The sequence below is a fragment of the Malus domestica genome, chromosome 02, assembly GCF_042453785.1.
Source record: "Malus domestica chromosome 02, GDT2T_hap1".
Classification (NCBI taxonomy): domain Eukaryota; kingdom Viridiplantae; phylum Streptophyta; class Magnoliopsida; order Rosales; family Rosaceae; genus Malus; species Malus domestica.
Genome location: NC_091662.1, coordinates 22,037,391 through 22,057,648, shown reverse-complemented (window position 1 = coordinate 22,057,648; position 20,258 = coordinate 22,037,391). Strand labels below are relative to the sequence as shown.

The 20,258-nt window shown below is 39.7% G+C and overlaps 1 protein-coding gene across 1 annotated transcript; it reads left to right on the top strand.

The window, feature by feature from the left end:
* The first annotated feature begins 5,843 nt into the window (after window positions 1-5,843).
* On the top strand, window positions 5,844-7,316 carry LOC103407454 (zinc finger protein ZAT1-like). The gene has a single exon (XM_008346391.4). It carries the CDS (start codon window positions 5,844-5,846, stop codon window positions 7,314-7,316), a length of 1,473 nt encoding a protein of 490 aa, XP_008344613.1.
* The last annotated feature ends 12,942 nt before the right edge of the window (window positions 7,317-20,258 follow it).

Here is a 20,258-nt window from a genome sequence, read left to right as displayed (position 1 = left end):
CCTTTAAATTAAACTATATTAGTTTAATATGTGAAATGTCCGTAAAGTATCATCATATGATTGGTTTTAGGGCACATTTCCAACAGCCGGCTTTGAAGTTGTAAGTTCCTTGACCATTGGGGTGACGACTGATTCAACTCCAACAGCAGCTTGCGTGGTGGGTCGTACCACGGTCGCCTGGCCCATGGGTAGTGTCGAAGGGTCTTGCGATACCTGTGTCGAGACTTAGACAACAGGAGAAGGAAGAGGGATACTAGGAGTGGTTGCTCATATGGTTTGACTTGAAATAACATGAATTTCCCACTCTCCCTTCTTTGCCTTTTTCTTGATACGCTTATAGGGCTGGGCAACGTTACTAGTCATCTCGGCCTCCGAGCAAGGTCGTTTGCTCGGTATGATGGATGCAGTAGTGGCCACTACTCAAGTTGAAGTGGTTATCTTTTTGGCTAAGGGAGTCGCGATAGTTGCAACCTTTTTTAGATGAGGAGCGAGTTTCTTCTTAGCTCCGACCATCATAACCATATCGGCCCGTTTTATTGCACGACCACCTGGAAAAGCTAAACCTATGTCAGAGTGAAGTTTGAATAGATGAACAGAGAAGTAAAAGATATATACATTGAGCCGTTTCTTTGGATTTTGGAGCAAGGGTCTTCCTTTGTCGATCGCCAAAATGTTTCTTTGAAGTTTCCTCGCTGAAGCACGGAAGAAATCCTTGATATAAGCATCCTACTAATTGCCGAAGGTGCTGGTATAATAGGTTTCTGGAGTATTCAACTGAAGACGGAATTTGGTACATCACTTTTGAAATTCTTGCTGGGCTTCCTTACATTCCCTCTTCGAGGAGCCGAAGAGGCGTTCTCAGCCTAAAAGTTAGCGAAAGGTGAGGAGTGGCATAGGATAGCCCTGAAGAAAGCCCAATTGACGAGCCATAGAGTGGGGATGGTAGGCCTTCCAGCTACCATGTCGAGCATCTCAACCAAAGGGAAAGTCGCAAGCTAGGGTAAACGACCCCTAGGATTGTCGAAGGTCGGCTTCCTTTGCTTCCTCCCACGCCGATGTTGGGAGTTTAATAGAAGATAGATATTTCTGGCGACGGCACACTAGAAATTCGTCATCAAATAGATCTTCAAGGTCAAAGAAATATTTGAAGCTGTCTTCGGCTCAGTGAGTAGGAATGGGACGCGAGGCCAGTTGAAGACCTATCGCTTCAGAATAGTTGAAGCTTGGGATTTCTGGCATCAGCGTGGAGAAGTAGACCTGCAGCCAGAGTTAAAAGACCCAGAGTGGGTTGTTCTGGTATGGATCGATTTTCACAACAGAGGCTTCAGCCAAGCACCAAGTGAGGTTGGAGATGATGGCATAGTATTAGTGGCCAAACACCAGAAGCTCAGGGTCTAAAGTTTGATAGCGTCAAAGATACCGAGAGTTTTCCAGTCATCATCGAAGTGTGGCCTCATTCGGGTGACCCAAGCAGCCTAGGTCACGGGGGTCAAATGCTAGGCTCCTTAAGGTTTGATCGATTTCCACTTCGACCAATCATACACTTGGAATAAAGGTTTTAGGCAGTGGGCTTTCAACATTTCGATGATGATTTCTGGGACGTTATCCTTAAAGAATGGCCCCAGAATCTAGTAAGAAGCGCTTGAATCACCCTCAAATCAAAGGGTTTTGATGGCATTCCGATCGATGAAGTCTTGGCATTTTTTGCATTCCTCGGTGAGCTTGGTAATGAAAGTATTGGAGGCCATTGATAAAGGTTTGGAGACTTTTTCTAGGTTTCGAAGTTTGCATTCTTTTTCTGCGCTGAGAGTAAATGGCAAGAATTTTTGAAAGTTGAAAGCGTGAAAGGTCAAATGAAGCTGGGCAAAGTATTTATAGGCAATTGGGGGAGAAGATCAACAATTTAGTTTTAAAAGATGAGGGGTAAACCTGATCGAAGAATTTCACAATCATAACGAACCTTTGAAAATCCAGGTGAAAAGGCTGAAAAGCACGCAAATTAAGGATTCACGATTGTGTGTATCAGGAAAGGTTATGACGAAAGACATTTTGGCGTCTGCACGCCTCAAATGTGGGGGTACACATTATTGAAGATGGACAATCGTGATGAGGAGTTGCCACATGTCAAGTTTTGCAGCGTTTTACAAAAATTGACAAGGGTAAGAGATCGTGCTTAATAAATGCGTATGGGTGGTTGGAGTATTCGAGGTTTGCAATGTTCTTTGGTTTAGTAGAAGGAATATGCTAAGGGTTTATTCTTTGGCAATAGATCACTTCTTCAAGGTCAAGGCTCAGCCAGGAATTATAGACTTAAGACCTCACAAGCGAGGGGGCAATGTTTGGGCCTAAAATAATATTTTGGGCCGAGCATAGAGTCGTTCTCAGTCCAGTAACATCCATCTAGAATCTTGTCATAGGTTGTCCAGTCAGGGTTGGCTAATACCTATTATGAAGAGGATTGGTTTAGATAAAGGTGAGGTAGTCAAACCCTAGTGCAACAAGGAGTCTTAAAGCTAAGGATGCTTAAATTAGGGGATGAATCTGGTTCGTTAAGAAGCTTAGTTCAAAGTCCTATAAAGGTTAGGATTAGTTGAATCTTGATCAGGTTGGGTTGATGAGTCTTAGTCTGAGTAAATTTCTAGTTCGGCCATAAGGGGCTTCGCTGCTATAAATAGAGAGGGGAGTGCATCATTCAAAACCCATTCAATTCAACACACAAATTGCCCTGCGCAAAGCTTCTCAACAACCCTGAGATTTTTTCCTCTTCCCCTTTCTTCTCACCAACACATTTTCAGTTTGGATAGACAGCACTGTGAAGGCAACCAGCGACATCTTTAGTTTGGATAGACAGCACTGGAGCCTTAGAATCAGCTGGCTGAGGAGCACCTTCAATTTGGATAGATAGCACTCCTTCGAGACCCACTGGTTATTTATCCAAGTCTCGGTTAATAAGGATTTCCAAGTCCTTGTTGGTAGAGGTCATCTCATTAGCCTTCTCAGTGAAGTGAGGTGTTACCAAGTTACTAGGGTTGGCACATTGAAAGCCGAGTTTTGTTTTATGATTTGATATTCGCAAGTACATTTTCGAGTTCGGCATTTCGACGACCGAACCACATTTACAATCAAGACATTTATCTCTTTCGAGTATTTGTGTTCGTATAGTTTGGTACCAACTCGGCGTACTTATACTCTCACGAATATAATTGCCAAGACCAAAGCTGGCACCGACAATTTGTGAACTTCGAAGAAACTAGAAGCCTTGTCTTTAGGTTCTAGAACCCGAAGGCCGAGACGTGTTCCTTCCTCGGCTGCAGTCGCAAGATCAAGAAGTTAGCAGTGCGCCCAATGCCACATCAACATATTTTACTCCTTGGCTGAACTTGGCCGACGAGTTGGCACGCTCCGCATACAACCGAATGACGTAGTTAGCTTATTAATTACTCGGCTTGCGCGCCACATAGGCTAACTCGAAATGATTGATTGACTAATCCCACTTCACTATTGAAAGCAATGTCTTTACTTAACCAAGATTTCACTAAGTAATTAGCCCAAACAATGCGTGCACCTTCATGACCCGCAAGGAGTGTTGAGATCTCAACTATTTAGGACGTAGAAACTCTTAGAGAAAAAAGAAGAAGATAATATTCCAAAAGCACTTCAGGCATAAATAATGCTTGTTCGATAACATAGTTTAAATTCATTACGTAGAATGCTTATGGTTTCATTCTCTATTTACGTATTGATCTAAATTATATAGTTATATGATCATTTGTTTAGGGGAACTTTAACGAAAAGCTTCCGATACTGTTTACTATAACGAAAAACCACATTTTTACATAAAAAATCAATTCTAATACTATTCACTTTACCCTTTATTTTGTCTTTATCGTTAAAACTTAAAGTTTTCAAACCATTTTCATTAGTTTTTCTTTTGTTTATTTGATATAATATAATTATAAAATGTTGGCATCAGAACAAAGCTGACCTGATAATATTATAAGGGGAAATTAGGGTAAACAAAATGGTGAAGATCTAATGAGACGGCTCTAACTAAAGGGTTATTACTATACATATTATGCCGAGAGCCCACACAACTGCATACCTGTTCTAACATCAAAAGGGGTTTGGTGCGAAACAAAATTAAGACTGCACTTCACTTTACATCACTATATATATATATATCGTACATTTCCTACAAATTTATCGTATATAATATTGCTTTTTAGTTGGCTCGAATTCACGCATTAAACTAAAAACTTTGACCATAATTTTTTGAATCATCAATATATTTACATTAATTAAGGCGTGAGAATAATAAATTGGTTACAAATTAACTTGTTATTCACCAGATTTGAATATAAGATCTCTCATTTACAAGTGATAAAGAACACCACTAATTGTAGTAAGCGACAATATTGAACATATTTAGCTATGGTACAAAAAAATTAATCTTCAAATTTTCATTCCCGTATTGCACCAAAGACGTGATATATTAGCGTCGAATGCAAAGATTTTTATTCCATTATAAAATACTGTCATTTGGCCCTAAAGAAAATAATATTTACGCAATGATATTATAAAAAGAGATTGAGCTTACTATTTTGACTCCAATGATATTACAAAAAAAGATAATTGAGTACTTTTCTCAAGGAAAGCAGTTTAAGGGTTTGAATAGTAAGTTTATTGTTAGTCGGAGCGTTCAATCAGATCAAACTCACTAAGTTTATCACTTGATTCACGACAAGCTAGCTCCTATATATATGCACTTTGAGATCCTAACACTCCGGCCACAGACAGTACGTACGGATAAGAAGGTTTTTACTATTGACTCCACGTTAAGAAATAGGAAAAAAAATTTATAAAATAGCAAAAGAAAAAAAAACTTTATTAAGAAAGGGGTGTGCTATCCACACACTCATTTTTACTTCTCACACGCTCTTTGTTAATTTATATCCATTGATCTTCTTCAATTCATCCAATCCGATGGCCGAAAATTACAAAAGTGTGTGAGAAGTAAAAATGGAATTGTGGATATCACACCCCATTAAGAAAACATAAAAATAGAAATGTACATGCATTTTTGCCATTCGTCATCAAACCAAAAGTAATTGTCTCTCTTTGTGCAATTTGAAAATAGAAAGTTCCTTTTTTTTTTAATTCAAAAAATAGAAAGTCAGAATAAAGCTAAACAAAAAACAACCTTGGTGAAAGGTTTGTTTATAATAGAAAAAGAATTTGTGTGTGGAAAAGCAGGTGGCACCAACCGACAGAGAAGGAGAAGCATGGATTAGTTTTCTTGGCTTGGAAATGAAGGGATATGAATAGGTATGGCAGTTATAACCACTCTCTCTTCCTCTCTCACTCCCTCTCTCACACACACACACACACACACACACACAACTCTTTCTCTAGCTAAGTCTCTCACTCGTACGAACCCGACACAACAAAACCTACTCTTGATGTACGGACGTCCATCCCTTGGTTCTAGCTTTGACTCGGAGGCGCCACCGCCACAGAAAAAGTCTCTCACCATCTAACCCTCCGTCCACTTGTCACAATGTCGTCACATCCCCCAGCTCTTCAAGAACTCCCACACCCCCCCCCCCCCCCTCTTCTCTCTTTTTGTCCCATATTCACAAAATCAATCCAAACCAACACTTCAACTAAAAACTAGGACCTCTTAATTATCGCCATGCAACCCCACAATTCTTTCCACTACAAGAACATACACCTTGTTTCCGTCTTCCATTCTTGACCCACTTCTATGACCACCATCTTTCTCCATCCATCTCTCCTCTATAATTTTGTTTTTTCACCTGATTTTGGTTTTTTTTTTGTAATTAATGGCTTTGATTGTCGACCAGCAATCAAGCTTCAAACATTTCTGTAAAATTTGCAAGAAAGGTTTTGGGTGTGGTAGAGCGTTAGGAGGGCACATGAGGGCACATGGAATAGGGGATGAAGGTCACATCGACGACGATGATCCTCCTAGTGATTGGGAGGATAAACTTGGCGGCAATGTACCCTCCACCAACAAGTGCATGTATGCCCTAAGAAAAAACCCAAATCGCCTCAAAAGCTGCCGGGTTTGTGAGAATTGTGGCAAAGAATTCTTGTCCTGGAAATCCTTCCTTGAACATGGGAAATGTAGTAGCTCTGTAGATGCAGAGTCCCTTGTGTCCTCGCCAGGCTCTGATGGGGAGGATGGGAATGGTGGCCGCCGGCGAGGATGTGGGTGGTCAAAAAGGAAGAGATCATTTAGAGCCAAAGTGGGAAATTTCAGTCCACATTGCCCATCAAATGAGGAAGAAGACCTTGCCAATTGCTTAATGATGTTGTCTAATGCCACGGTGGATCCAATGGAGGTAGAACCAGAAGAGTCTTGTGCTTCGGCTAGCAAAGAGGAGGAACGAAGAAACCCTATGAACATAATGAGTCCTATGTCACGTGGGTTGACAATTGACAACAATAAGTTGAAAGGGGTCGCTAATAAAGCCTTGTTCGAATGTAAAGCATGCAAGAAAGTGTTCAATTCCCACCAAGCATTGGGCGGTCATAGGGCTAGCCACAAGAAAGTTAAAGGGTGCTTTGCCGCCAGGCTTGATCACCTCGAAGATAGTATGGCTGATGATGATGTCATCACACATGAAGAGTTCTTTCCCAATAAATCCAATTCAACCCTACAATTCGATCATGGGTCTAATACTCCATCAGCTTATACCTCGAAGAGAAAATCGAAGGTGCATGAATGTTCAATATGTCATCGTATATTCTCATCAGGGCAGGCATTGGGTGGGCACAAGAGGTGTCATTGGATCACGTCCAACTCCACGACAAACACGTATACTCTAGCCAAGTTCCATGAATTTCAAGAGAGTTTGGAGCAACAAATGATGAACCAAAAGCCTATGTTTGATGCTTCGGATCCACTTGATCTGAAGCTTGATCTTAACCTACCGGCTCCAATGGATGAGAATGGAGTAGGTAGAAGAGAGCGTCCTAATCCATCAAGCTTGGATGTCTCTACAAATTTCTTTTTACAGCCATGGATTGGGACAAAGGAGGAGGACAATCCTCAACACCACTCACACCACCAAAACGACAATGACAACATTAACAACAACGGCTATAATCATAATAACAACAACAATAATAACAGCAGTGATGTGTCAATGCAGAATGCGGTTGATGAAGCAGACAGTAAGGCAAAGTTAGCAAAGCTAAGTGAACTAAAGGATATTACCAACAGTGGGGGCTCCTCACCATGGTTGCAGGTGGGGATTGGTTCAACAACTGATGTTGGAGCTGACCCATAATTTCATGTCAAGGAATGTGAGATTTTCTCAGCACTCTGCCCCCCCCCCCCCCCCCCCCTCTTTTGTTCAAAAAATTTTGTACCAAGAAAACTGTAATTATCGCAAACAAGCCATAGCTCAACATTCTTGTTAAAACTTATTTTTGAACTGTTAATGTACATTATAGTGGGTGAATAGGAACCCATAGAAGCCCCAATCCCTTTCATGCATAGCATGGTTTATACTTCGACTAAATCATTGTACTCTATCTATATGATTTTTCTTGTTAAAAATTGTTTGGCAAAGAAAAAAAGATTCAAGTGCTGTCATGATATATAGTAAGATTTTTTTAGTGTCACCCCACCATACACAAAACAAAAGAATATTTTTAGTTTGGTGCTCCCACTCTTACTCAATTAGAATTGGTAGAGACTAAAGTTTGAGTCTACATTAGCAGCTGGTGCTTTTCGTGTTGATCTTAAGCTTAGAATCATTTTAAACTTTTGTGCAATTATCTTCTTCTTTATAAATCTTAGACACCAAACTGTTAACCTTTACCAAAAATATGGCTTGTTTCAATCCCAAACCAATTGATCCAATCTGATACAACCAATTTTGATCAATTTCAATGACTTTTGGAGATCAACTGACACATTTGCTCGTGAGAGTCCAGTCAAATCTAATATAATCCAATCTGCTAGTTGGTTTCTTGCTTTTGTTTCTCTATCTCAAATGCATTTGAAATTCAATAGACTGTGATTAACTTCATTGTACGGAATTGTGTTTAGTATATGAATGAAGTAGAACATTATAATTTAACATTTACTTTGTATTTCACATTTACAACAACAACAACAACAACAACAACAAAGCCTTTTCCCACTAAGTGGGGTCGGCTATATGAATCCTAGAACGCCATTGCGCTTGGTTTTGTGTCATGTCCTCCGTTAGATCCAAATACTCTAAGTCTTTTCTTAGAGTCTCTTCCAAAGTTTTCCTAGGTCTTCCTCTACCCCTTCGGCCCTGAACCTCTGTCCAGTAGTGACATCTTCGAACCGGAGCGTCAGTAGGCCTTCTTTGCACATGTCCAAATCACTAGAACCGATTTTCTCTCATTTTTCCTTCAATTTCGGCTACTCCTACTTTACCTCGGATATCCTCATTCCCAATCTTATCCTTTCTCGTGTGCCCACACATCCCATGAAGCATCCTCATCTCCGCCACACCCATTTTTGGTACGTGTTGATGCTTCACCGCCCAACATTCTGTGCCATACAACATCGCTGGCCTTATTGCCGTCCTATAAAATTTTCCCTTGAGCTTCAGTGACCTATGACGGTCACACAACACGCCGGATGCACTCTTACACTTCATCCATCCAGCTTGTATTCTATGGTTGAGATCTCCATCTAATTCTCCATTCTCTTGCACTATAGATCTTAGGTAGCAAAAACGGTCGCTTTTTGTGATCTTCGCTAGATTGCTCCGGTCATTAGTATGGATAAGTATATAAATGGATAGAGATAGGAAAGCGAACACAAGATGTACGTGGTTCACCCAGATTGGCTACGTCCACGAAATAGAGGAGTTCTCATTAATTGTGAAGGGTTTACACAAGTACATAGGTTCAAGCTCTCCTTTAGTGAGTACAAGTGAATGATTTAGTACAAAAGACATTAGGAAATATTGTGGGAGAATGATCTCGTAATCACGAAACTTCTAAGTATCGAAGTGTGGTATCGTCTTGACGTGCCTTATCTGTCTCATAGGTAGATGGGGCATCTTCTCTGGAAGTACTCTTCCTCCATCCCGGGGTGGTATCTTTAACTGGTGGAGATGCACAAGGTAATGTATCAATTTCACTTGAAGTTTACTTGTAGTTTCAGGCTTGGTCAAGCACGATACAAACCATGTAGTAGGAGTCCCCCAAGTCGCCGAGCTAGGGGATCTGCTGAAAGAGGTGACAGACAAGGTAAGCAATCATAGCTCCGGCTGATTGTTCACAGTCTCCCTATCTTGCAGGCAGCATGAAGGATAAAGAGAAGAAAATGAGAAGAGATGATATGGGATACTTTTGCTTTTGAAGAAGTAACTTTCCACAGGCTTATTCTTGAACTGAGCTGGAGGGTTTTCTGGTTTCCTCCAGAGTATAAGGCCGACTGAAGAATTTGAGGGTCAAAACAAGTCCATCAAATCTAGAGTACGTTCGACCCTGCTGATATAGGATACTTTTGCTTTGACAGAGTAATGGATGTATCGGCACGTGTGCTGTTACGCTTGTCTCCACATGCTTCCTTGTATCATTCTCCCTTGCCCTATCTGTTCCTCAGGCAGATGCGGTATCTTCCCTGGAAGCATAAGATGTTGAAGATGAGTACTCGAGAGCAATGTCAGGTAAGTAATCAGGTAAGGGGTTCCAGGTAGTCAGTTCCTGGCTGGAAGCTTGATTCCAAGTACTGACTGATTGCACTCTTTCTCCTTGTCTTGCAGGTAAGAACAAGGTCCAGGGAAAAGACAGGGAAAAAGCATGATATGGGATACTCTTGCTTTTAACCCTGATGATATGAGATATTCTTGCTCTAGTATAGCTTGTTTGCAAAGGGATTATCGGGGGGAAAGAAAGCTGAATATTTCGAAAGGCTTCGTTGGGAGTGCCCTCTCAGATATGAGGAAGGGTTGAGCATTTTTGTAGGTCTGCCTGTCCGTTGGGGATAGAGGTCGACATATATAGGAGTCTCCTTAACAACAAGTAGTAATGCTATTCCTTTACCCTACTTGGTCATAGCACGGTAGTGGGAGCTGTCAGCTTCACATGTTTTAACGCTGTCAGAGCACTTTGAAAAAGTGATTTTTGGTATCTGGAAAGCTGATGTTGCGTGTGAAGATTACAGACAGCTTTATCTAAGGAGATCCGGCTCTTGAAGTTGGGAAAGTGTTGCCTCTTCGGTTTTCGAACAAGCAATCCTATCGGGGATCTGGCTCTCGAAATCCGGGGAACGATGCCTCTTTGATTTTTGAGAAAGCAATCATGCTGGGGGTCTGGCTCTCGAGATTCGGAGAGCGGTGTCTCTTCGATTTTTGAGAAAGTAATCATATTGGGAGTCTGGCTTTCGAGATTCGGAGGGCGGTGCCTCTTCGATTTTGGAGCAAGCAATCTTGTTGGGAGTGTTTTCTCGAATGTGAGTAAAGGTTGGGCATGTTTGCTAGTCTACCTTGCCACGAAGCACAGAGGTTGACACACAGGGACTTTCCAATTATCCAGCAATGGTACTGTTCCTTTACCCTCTTCGATTTTTGAGAAAGTAGTCATGTTGGGAGTCTGGCTCTCGAGATTCGGAGGACGGTGCCTCTTCGATTTTGGAGCAAGCAATCTTGTTGGGAGTGTTTTCTCGAATGTGATTAAAGGTTGGGCATGTTTGCTAGTCTACCTTGCCATGAAGCACAGAGGTTGACACACAGGGACTTTCCAATTATCCAGCAGTGGTACTGTTCCTTTACCCTTGTGGGTAATAATATGGTAGCTAGACCTTCAAAATTTATGTGTCTAAACTTTGTTAGTGTTGTTTCTTTGCTATTCTTTTACCCTTCTTGGTCAGAGCGATGTAGTGGGAGCTGCAAGCTTCACGTGTTCAACTCTGGCAGAGAACTTTGGCAAAGTTATCTGTGGTACCCATGAGCTACTGTTGCATGTGGGAAGTGGGTGATTGAACAGTAAAACTCATGTGCTTTCTACTTCACCAGAAGTCTTCGACCGAATGCCCATAATTTCCGCAAAGCTGAGTGTGCGTGTGACAGGTGCTGACAAGGCTGGAAAAGTAGGTGCCTCTTCGATTTCTGAGATCGGCCCTCGTGGTCTCTGAGCAGCCCAGCTTTTGAGAAAGCAAGCGCCTCTTCGATTTCTGAGATCGGCCTTCGTGGTCTTTGCGCAGCCCAGCTTTTGAGAAAGCAAACGCCTCTTCGATTTCTGAGATCGACCCTCGTGGTATCTGAGCAGCCTTGCTTTTGAGAAAGCAAACGCCTCTTCGATTTCTGAGCAGGCGCCTCTTCGATTTCTAAAGCTCCGTTGAGTGCAGATTTTTATTGGGGCTGGCATTAAGTTCCAAAGCACACTTGAATCTCCACCAATAGAACCTCCATTCTTGCACTTCTAAGATCTTGATTTGTCCGACCTCTTCTCTCTTCAACACCTTTGAAAATGTCTGGCCCCTCCGACCGTCGTTTTGACTTGAACCTTGTTGAAGAGGCAGCCCCGCCTTCTACTGACAACATATGGCGTCCATCCTTCGTCTCCCCAACTGGTCCTCTTACCGTTGGGGATTCCGTGATGAAGAATGATATGACCGCTGCGGTGGTGGCCAGGAACCTTCTCACTCCCAAAGATAACAGACTACTTTCCAAACGGTCTGATGAGTTAGCTGTTAAGGATTCTCTGGCTCTCAGTGTTCAGTGTGCAGGTTCTGTGTCTAATATGGCCCAACGCCTATTTGCTCGAACCCGCCAAGTTGAATCATTGGCGGCTGAAGTGATGAGTCTCAAACAGGAGGTTAGAGGGCTCAAGCATGAGAATAAACAGTTGCACCGGCTCGCACATGACTATGCTACAAACATGAAGAGGAAGCTTGACCAGATGAAGGAATCTGATGGTCAGGTTTTACTTGATCATCAGAGATTTGTGGGTTTATTCCAAAGGCATTTATTGCCTTCGTCTTCTGGGGCTGTACCGCGTAATGAAGCTCCAAATGATCAACCTCTGATGCCTCCTCCTTCTAGGGTTCTGTCCAGTACTGAGGCTCCGAATGATCCCCCTCCGGTGCCTTCTCTTTCTGGGGCTCTACCGACTGCTGAGACTTCTCCTAAGCAACCTTTGTGAAGGCTCCCTCTTGTTTGTTTATTTTGACTTATGTATATGTACATAATTGTAGCTTATCGGGGATATCAATAAATAAGCTTTCCTTCATTTCAACGTATTGTGTTAAATACACCAAAGCCTTCTTCGCTAAGTTCTTTGAATTTTCTTTTGTTGAAGCTTTGTGAGTGGAGCATGTAGGTTGAGGTAGTGTTCCTTTAATTTCCTGAGTGAGGAAAACTTCTCGGTTGGAGACTTGGAAAATCCAAGTCACTGAGTGGGATCGGCTATATGAATCTTAGAACGCCATTGTACTCGGTCCTGTGTCATGTCCTTCGTTAGATCCAAGTACTCTAAGTCTTTTCTTAGAGTCTCTTCCAAAGTTTTCCTAGGTCTTCGTCTACCCCTTCGGCCCTGAACCTCTGTCCCATAGCCGCATCTTCTAATCGGAGCGTCAGTAGGCCTTCTTTGCACATGTCCAAACCACCGTAACCGATTTTCTCTCATCTTTCCTTCAATTTCGGCTACTCCTACTTTACCCCGGATATCCTCATTCCTAATCTTATCCTTTCTCGTGTGCCCACACATCCAACGAAGCATCCTCATCTCCGCTACACCCATTTTGTGTACGTGTTGATGCTTCACCGCCCAACATTCTGTGCCATACAGCATCGCCGGCCTTATTGTCGTCCTATAAAATTTTCCCTTGAGCTTCAGTGGCATACGGCGGTCACACAACACGCCGGATGCACTCTTCCACTTCATCCATCCAGCTTGTATTCTATGGTTGAGATCTCCATCTAATTCTCCGTTCTTTTACAAGATAGATCCTAGGTAACGAAAACGGTCGCTCTTTGGTATTTCTTGATCTCCGATCCTCACCCCTAACTCGTTTTGACCTCCATTTGCACTGAACTTGCACTCCATATATTCTGTCTTTGATCGGCTTAGGCGAAGACCTTTAGATTCCAACTCTTCTCTCCAAAGGTTAAGCTTTGCATTTACCCCTTCCTGAGTTTCATCTATCAACATTATATCGTCTGCGAAAAGCATACACCAAGGAATATCATCTTGAATATGTCCTGTTAACTCATCCATTACCAACGCAAAAAGATAAGGACTTAAGGATGAGCCTTGATGTAATCCTACAGTTATGGGAAAGCTTTCAGTTTGTCCTTCATGAGTTCTTACGGCAGTCTTTGCTCCTTCATACATATCCTTTATAGCTTGGATATATGCTACTCGTACTCCTTTCTTCTCTAAAATCCTCCAAAGAATGTCTCTTGGGATCCTATCATACGCTTTCTCCAAATCTATAAAGATCATGTGTAAATCCTTTTTCCCATCTCTATATCTTTCCATCAATCTTCGTAAGAGATAGATTGCCTCCATGGTTGAGCGCCCTGGCATGAACCCGAATTGGTTGTCCGAAACCCGTGTCTCTTGCCTCAATCTATGCTCAATGACTCTCTCCCAGAGCTTCATTGTATGACTCATTAGCTTAATACCCCTATAGTTCATGCAATTTTGTACGTCGCCCTTATTCTTGTAGATAGGCACCAAAGTGCTCGTTCGCCACTCATTTGGCATCTTCTTCGTTTTCAAAATCCTATTGAAAAGGTCAGTGAGCCATGTTATACCTGTCTCTCCCAAAACTTTCCACACTTCGATTGGTATATTGTCTGGGCCTATTGCTTTTCTATGCTTCATCTTCTTCAAAGCTACAACCACTTCTTCCTTCCGGATTCGACAATAAAAAGAGTAGTTTCTACACTCTTCTGAGTTACTCAACTCCCCTAAAGAAGCACTCCTTTCATGTCCTTCATTGAAAAGATTATGAAAATAACCTCTCCATCTGTCTTTAACCGCGTTCTCTGTAGCAAGAACCTTTCCATCCTCATCCTTGATGCACCTCACTTGGTTTAGGTCTCTTGTCTTCTTTTCCCTTGCTCTAGCTAGTTTATAGATATCCAACTCTCCTTCTTTGGTATCTAGTCGTTTATACATATCGTCGTAGGCCGCTAACTTAGCTTCTCTCACAGCTTTCTTCGCCTCTTGCTTCGCTTTTCTATACCTTTCACCATTTTCATCAGTCCTATCCTTGTATAAGGCTTTACAACATTCCTTCTTAGCCTTCACCTTTGTTTGTACCTCCTCATTCCACCACCAAGATTCCTTTTGGTGTGGGGCAAAGCCCTTGGACTCTCCTAATACCTCTTTTGCTACTTTTTGGATACAACTAGCCATGGAATCCCACATTTGGCTAGCTTCCCCATCTCTATCCCACACACACTGGGTGATTACTTTCTCTTTGAAAATGGCTTGTTTTTCTTCTTTTAGATTCCACCATCTAGTCCTTGGACACTTCCAAGTCTTGTTCTTTTGTCTCACTCTTTTGATATGTACATCCATCACCAACAAGCGATGTTGATTAGCCACGCTCTCTCCTGGTATAACTTTGCAATCCTTACAAGTTATACGATCCCCTTTCCTCATTAGAAGAAAATCTATTTGTGTTTTTTACGACCCACTCTTGTAGGTGATCACATGTTCTTCTCTCTTCTTAAAGAAGGTGTTGGCTAAGAAGAGATCATATGCCATTGCAAAATCCAAGATAGCTTCTCCATCCTCGTTTCTCTCCCCAAAACCATGGCCACCATGAAAACCTCCATAGTTGCCTGTCTCCCTGCCCACGTGTCCATTTAAATCTCCTCCTATAAATAACTTCTCCGTCTGAGCAATTCCTTGCACCAAGTCTCCAAGGTCTTCCCAAAATTTCTCCTTCGAACTCGTATCCAACCCTACTTGAGATGCATACGCACTAATCACATTGATAAGTTCTTGTCCTATTACAATCTTGATTGCCATGATTCTATCTCCTACCCTCTTGACATCTACAACATCTTGTGTCAAGGTCTTGTCCACGATGATGCCAACACCGTTTCTCGTTCTATTTGTGCCCGAATACCAAAGTTTAAACCCTGAGTTTTCTAGATCTTTTGCCTTACTACCAACCCACTTAGTTTCTTGTAGGCACATAATATTTATCCTTCTCCTCACCATAACTTCCACTACTTCCATAGATTTTCCCGTTAAGGTTCCTATATTCCACGTTCCTAAACGCATTTTGCTCTCTTGAACTCTACCCTTCTGTCCTAGCTTCTTCACCCTCCCCCGTCTAATAGGATCAAAGTACTTCTTTTGTGTGTCCCGTGTAAAGTTGATAGGAGCATATGCTCCCAAACAACTTTGAGTGGAGTCGTTCGAAAAGAAGTTTCCATGGCCCCCTTGCTCATTTAACACTGCATCCGGGTGCCGATGGAGATACAACGACCCTTGCTCACTTATCACTATGCTCGGGCCACACAGCGCGCCACTTACGGATGACGCCCTAGCTTTAGCGCAATTTTGTTCTGAATTCATTTTCATAAGGATTCGACGTGATCATGGAGTGCCGGCTGTCGACTACCTGACGCCCTTGTATTTCACATTTACATTTATCAAAAATTGCTTTGATTAATTGGACTGGATTTATGATAAATGTTTGGTGTTTCAATATTTTTCTTTCCAGTTAAACCAAGCCAATCTGGTATCAGTTAATGCAAATGGAACAAATATCAGTTAATTACCCCTACTCTAATACTGCTATCGCACCAACACCAGCAGTGATACTCACTACAAACAATTGATGTAAGAAAACCTTTAACGATATTTATAACCAACAAACTTAATAGCGTAAAAGGTAGAGAGAGATAAAGGTTGGAATTTTCTTTTAGAATTAGTCAATCAGACTCCAGTCAGAAGTTCTGTTAGACACAACTATCAGAATATATACTTCCTTCCGCTGGGTAAACTGGGAAATCTGGTTGCCTAGGTATATTATACAAGCAACTGGAGCTGACGTAATGAAGGTTAGTTAGTGAGGAACCATGAACTTGGATATTACAGGTGGTAACGATGACATATAGTGAATTTTTTTTTTGTGCTGGCTGAATCAAAAATATTAATTTATAGCGGTGGTTGTTTGGACGAAAATTAGGCCTGGCAATTACTGACACGACCCGATAACCCGACACGACACGACTCAAAATTAACAGGTGTTTGAGTCGACACGATAACGAATCGGGTATTATCGGGTAACCCGATAAGCACCTGTTAAGATAACGGGTTGGGTCGGGTATACACGTAGGTAACACGATACACGATAAGCAGAATATTAATTTAATAATTTTATAACCCTAAAAAATACTATAATAATTATATATAATAATTTAACAATTTTATACCCCTAAAAAGTTTAAAACTATAATTATATATATATATATATATTAAATTAACTATAATAATTATATATACTATAATAATTATACCCCCAAAATATTAACTATAATAACTATATATATATATATATATTAAATTTTAAATTAAATTTTATACCCCTAAAAAAACTATAATAATTATAAGTACAAAATAAATAGATTTAAATCTACATAATAAATATATATATATATACACACACCATTGAACTTGATGGGATACACGAAACTAATTTCAACGATCAAACCGTCAAACTTGTTTGTATATGCTTCGAGATCGCATATGCCAAAAATCACAAAAAACAAACATTCAGAGATCAAGTAATGAGGCAAAACATTTTGACGGTGATAAAACAAAAAATCACGATTTAACGGTTATTTTAACTTCGATTTTGATGATTTTTTACAAGTACACTTTTTGACTCTATACGAATACAATGAATGAATTCGATCGTCAATTTAAAATATTTACACATGTGGATACCACAAAATCTTATGTTATACTTAATGAAAGTATAAATAAACTCTAAGTGTTAGTGAATCTATCGTTTTGATGGAATACGAATTCTATGAAACTAATTTCAACGATCCAACCATCAATCTTGTTTGTATATGCTTCGAGATCGCATACGCCAAAAATCACAAAAAACAAACATTCAGAGATCAAGTAATGAGACAAAACTTTTCGACGGTTATAAAACAAAAAATCACGATTTAACGGTTATTTTAACTTCGATTTTGATAATTTTTTACAACTACACTTGTTGACCCTATACGAATACAATGAATGAATTCGATCGTCAATTTAAAATATTTACACAAGTGGATACCACAAAATCTTATGTTATACTTAATGAAAGTATAAATAAACTCTAAGTGTTAGTGAATCTATCGTTTTGATGGGATACGAATTCTATGAAACTAATTTCAACAATCCAACCGTCAATCTTGTTTGTATATGCTTCGAGATCGCATATGCCAAAAATCACAAAAAAATAAACATTCAGAGATCAAGTAATGAGACAAAACTTTTCGACGGTTATAAAACAAAAAATCACGATTTAACGGTTATTTTAACTTCGATTTTGATGATTTTTTACAAGTACACTTGTTGACCCTATACGAATACAATGAATACATTCGATCGTCAATTTAAAATATTTACATAAGTAGATACCACAAAATCTTATGTTATACTTAATGAAAGTATAAATAAACTCTAAGGGTTAGTGAATCTATCGTTTTGATGGGATACAAATTCTATGAAACTAATTTCAACGATCCAACCGTCAAACTTGTTTGTATATGCTTCGAGATCGCATACGCAAAAAATCACAAAAAACAAACATTCAGAGATCAAGTAATGAGACAAAACGTTTCGACGGTTATAAAACAAAAAATCACGATTTAACGGTTATTTTAACTTCGATTTTGATGATTTTTTACAACTACACTTGTTGACCCTATACGAATACAATGAATGAATTCGATCGTCAATTTAAAATATTTACACAAGTGAATACCACAAAATCTTATGTTATACTTAATGAAAGTATAAATAAACTCTAAGTATCTATCGTTTGGATGAGATAGGAATTCTATGAAACTAATTTCAATGATCTAACAGTCAATCTTGTTTGTATATGTTTCGAGATCGCATATGCCAAAAATCACAAAAAACAAACATTCAGAGATCAAGTAATGAGACAAAAAATTTTAACGGTTATAAAACAAAAAATCACGATTTAACGGTTATTTTAACTCCGATTTTGATAATTTTTTACAACTAAACTTGTTGACCCTATACGAATACAATGAATGAATTCGATCGTCAATTTAAAATATTTACACAAGTGGATACCACAAAATCTTATTTTATACTTAATAAAAGTATAAATAAACTCTAAGTGTTAGTGAATCTATCGTTTTGATGGGATACAAATTCTATGAAACTAATTTCAACGATCAAACCGTCAAACTTGTTTGTATATGCTTTGAGATCGCATACGCCAAAAATCACAAAAAACAAACATTCAGAGATCAAGTAATGAGACAAAACTTTGCGACGGTTATAAAACAAAAAATCACGATTTAACGGTTATTTTAACTTCGATTTTGATAATTTTTTACAACTACACTTGTTGACCCTATACGAATACAATGAATGAATTCGATTGTCAATTTAAAATATTTACACAAGTGGATACCACAAAATCTTATGTTTTACTTAATGAAAGTATAAATAAACTGTAAGTGTTAGTGAATCTATCGTTTTGATGGGATACGAATTCTATGAAACTAATTTCAACGATCCAACCGTCAAACTTGTTTGTATATGCTTCGAGATCGCATACGCCAAAAATCACAAAAAACAAACATTCAGAGATCAAGTAATGAGACAAAACTTTTCGACGGTTATAAAACAAAAAATCACGATTTAACGGTTTTTTTGACTTCGATTTTGATGATTTTTTACAACCACACTTGTTGACCCTATACGAATACAATGAATGAATTCGATCGTCAATTTAAAATATTTACACAAGTGGATACCACAAAATCTTATGTTATACTTAATGAAAGTATAAATAAAGTCTAAGTATCTATGGTTTGGATGAGATACAAATTCTATGAAACTAATTTCAATGATCCAACCGTCAATCTTGTTTGTATAATTTGAATGGTTTTTAATGTTTGGTTTTTCTATACTTAGTTTATGCGGAATAGAGTTCTGACGTAGAAAACCTTACCGAAAACATCATCAACAGAACTCTTGAAGGCAATAGATCAAGCCAAAGTTCCAATACAATTTCCCCATGATGATCGATGAAAATTGAGGATTTTGTAAAAGAAATAACATTCAAACTTTGAGTTCTATTGGCAAGGTTTAAACTTTTGAGAAAGGCTTCACAACCTTGAAAACAAAAACTCTTTCATTTTGCATATCCTTGCACATTTAATATTTTGTAATAGACTAGTGTATGGATGTTTTTTTATTAGGCTCTTATTTTCGAGTGTAGATGTAGTACTTAAATGACAAATATGTTTTAATGTTTTGAAGTAATATTTATGTGGTAATGTGTGGTATGTGCAAATTTAAGAAAAAAAAATATTTTTCTTAACGGGTCATAATGGGTCATAACGGGTCGGGTCACTTTACCCGTTGGGTAAAGTGACCCGACCTGTTAAGGACCCGTTAAGATAACAGGTGTGACACGACACGACCCGTTAAGATAACAGGTGTTACACGAAAACGACACGAACACGACAGACACGACCCGTTTGCCAGGCCTAACGAAAATGATGTATTGGGCCTATTGAAGGCCCCACTCACTAAGTAAACAAAGCCTAAATGGGTTTTTAATTTCAAGGCAAATGAACAGTGAGCATGCCCACTCTTTTGAAAGTGTTTTATGACGTGGCGTCGTGGGTGGTAAAAGAGCCCTCCTTCACGAGAAATTTTTCGGGGTGATGGGAACCCCACATCATAGGAACCCCACATCATCATAGACAGTTGGTGTACCCATCCGATTGGAGGATGCTACGTTTCCCATTAAAGAATCAATCTAATTTAGTTTTTAAGAAAATCAATTAAACTAAAACTAAAACATCTCGATGCCCGAGCCAAAACAACCCACAGCGCCCCTCCCCGGCGTCCGATTTGTCTTCCTCCCAAATTTTCATCCTTCTTTTGCAGAGATGGGAAAAGAAGAACGCAATTTTGGTCACATATTCTTGGAAAAAAATTGAGTCATTCAACTCCCACTACAATCTCTAACTCGCGCTACTATTAACTCAATG

Excerpts from the sequence above, each read along its gene's own strand:
- LOC103407454 (XM_008346391.4), top strand. The coding sequence starts at position 5,844 with ATGGCTTTGATTGTCGACCAGCAATCAAGCTTCAAACATTTCTGTAAA.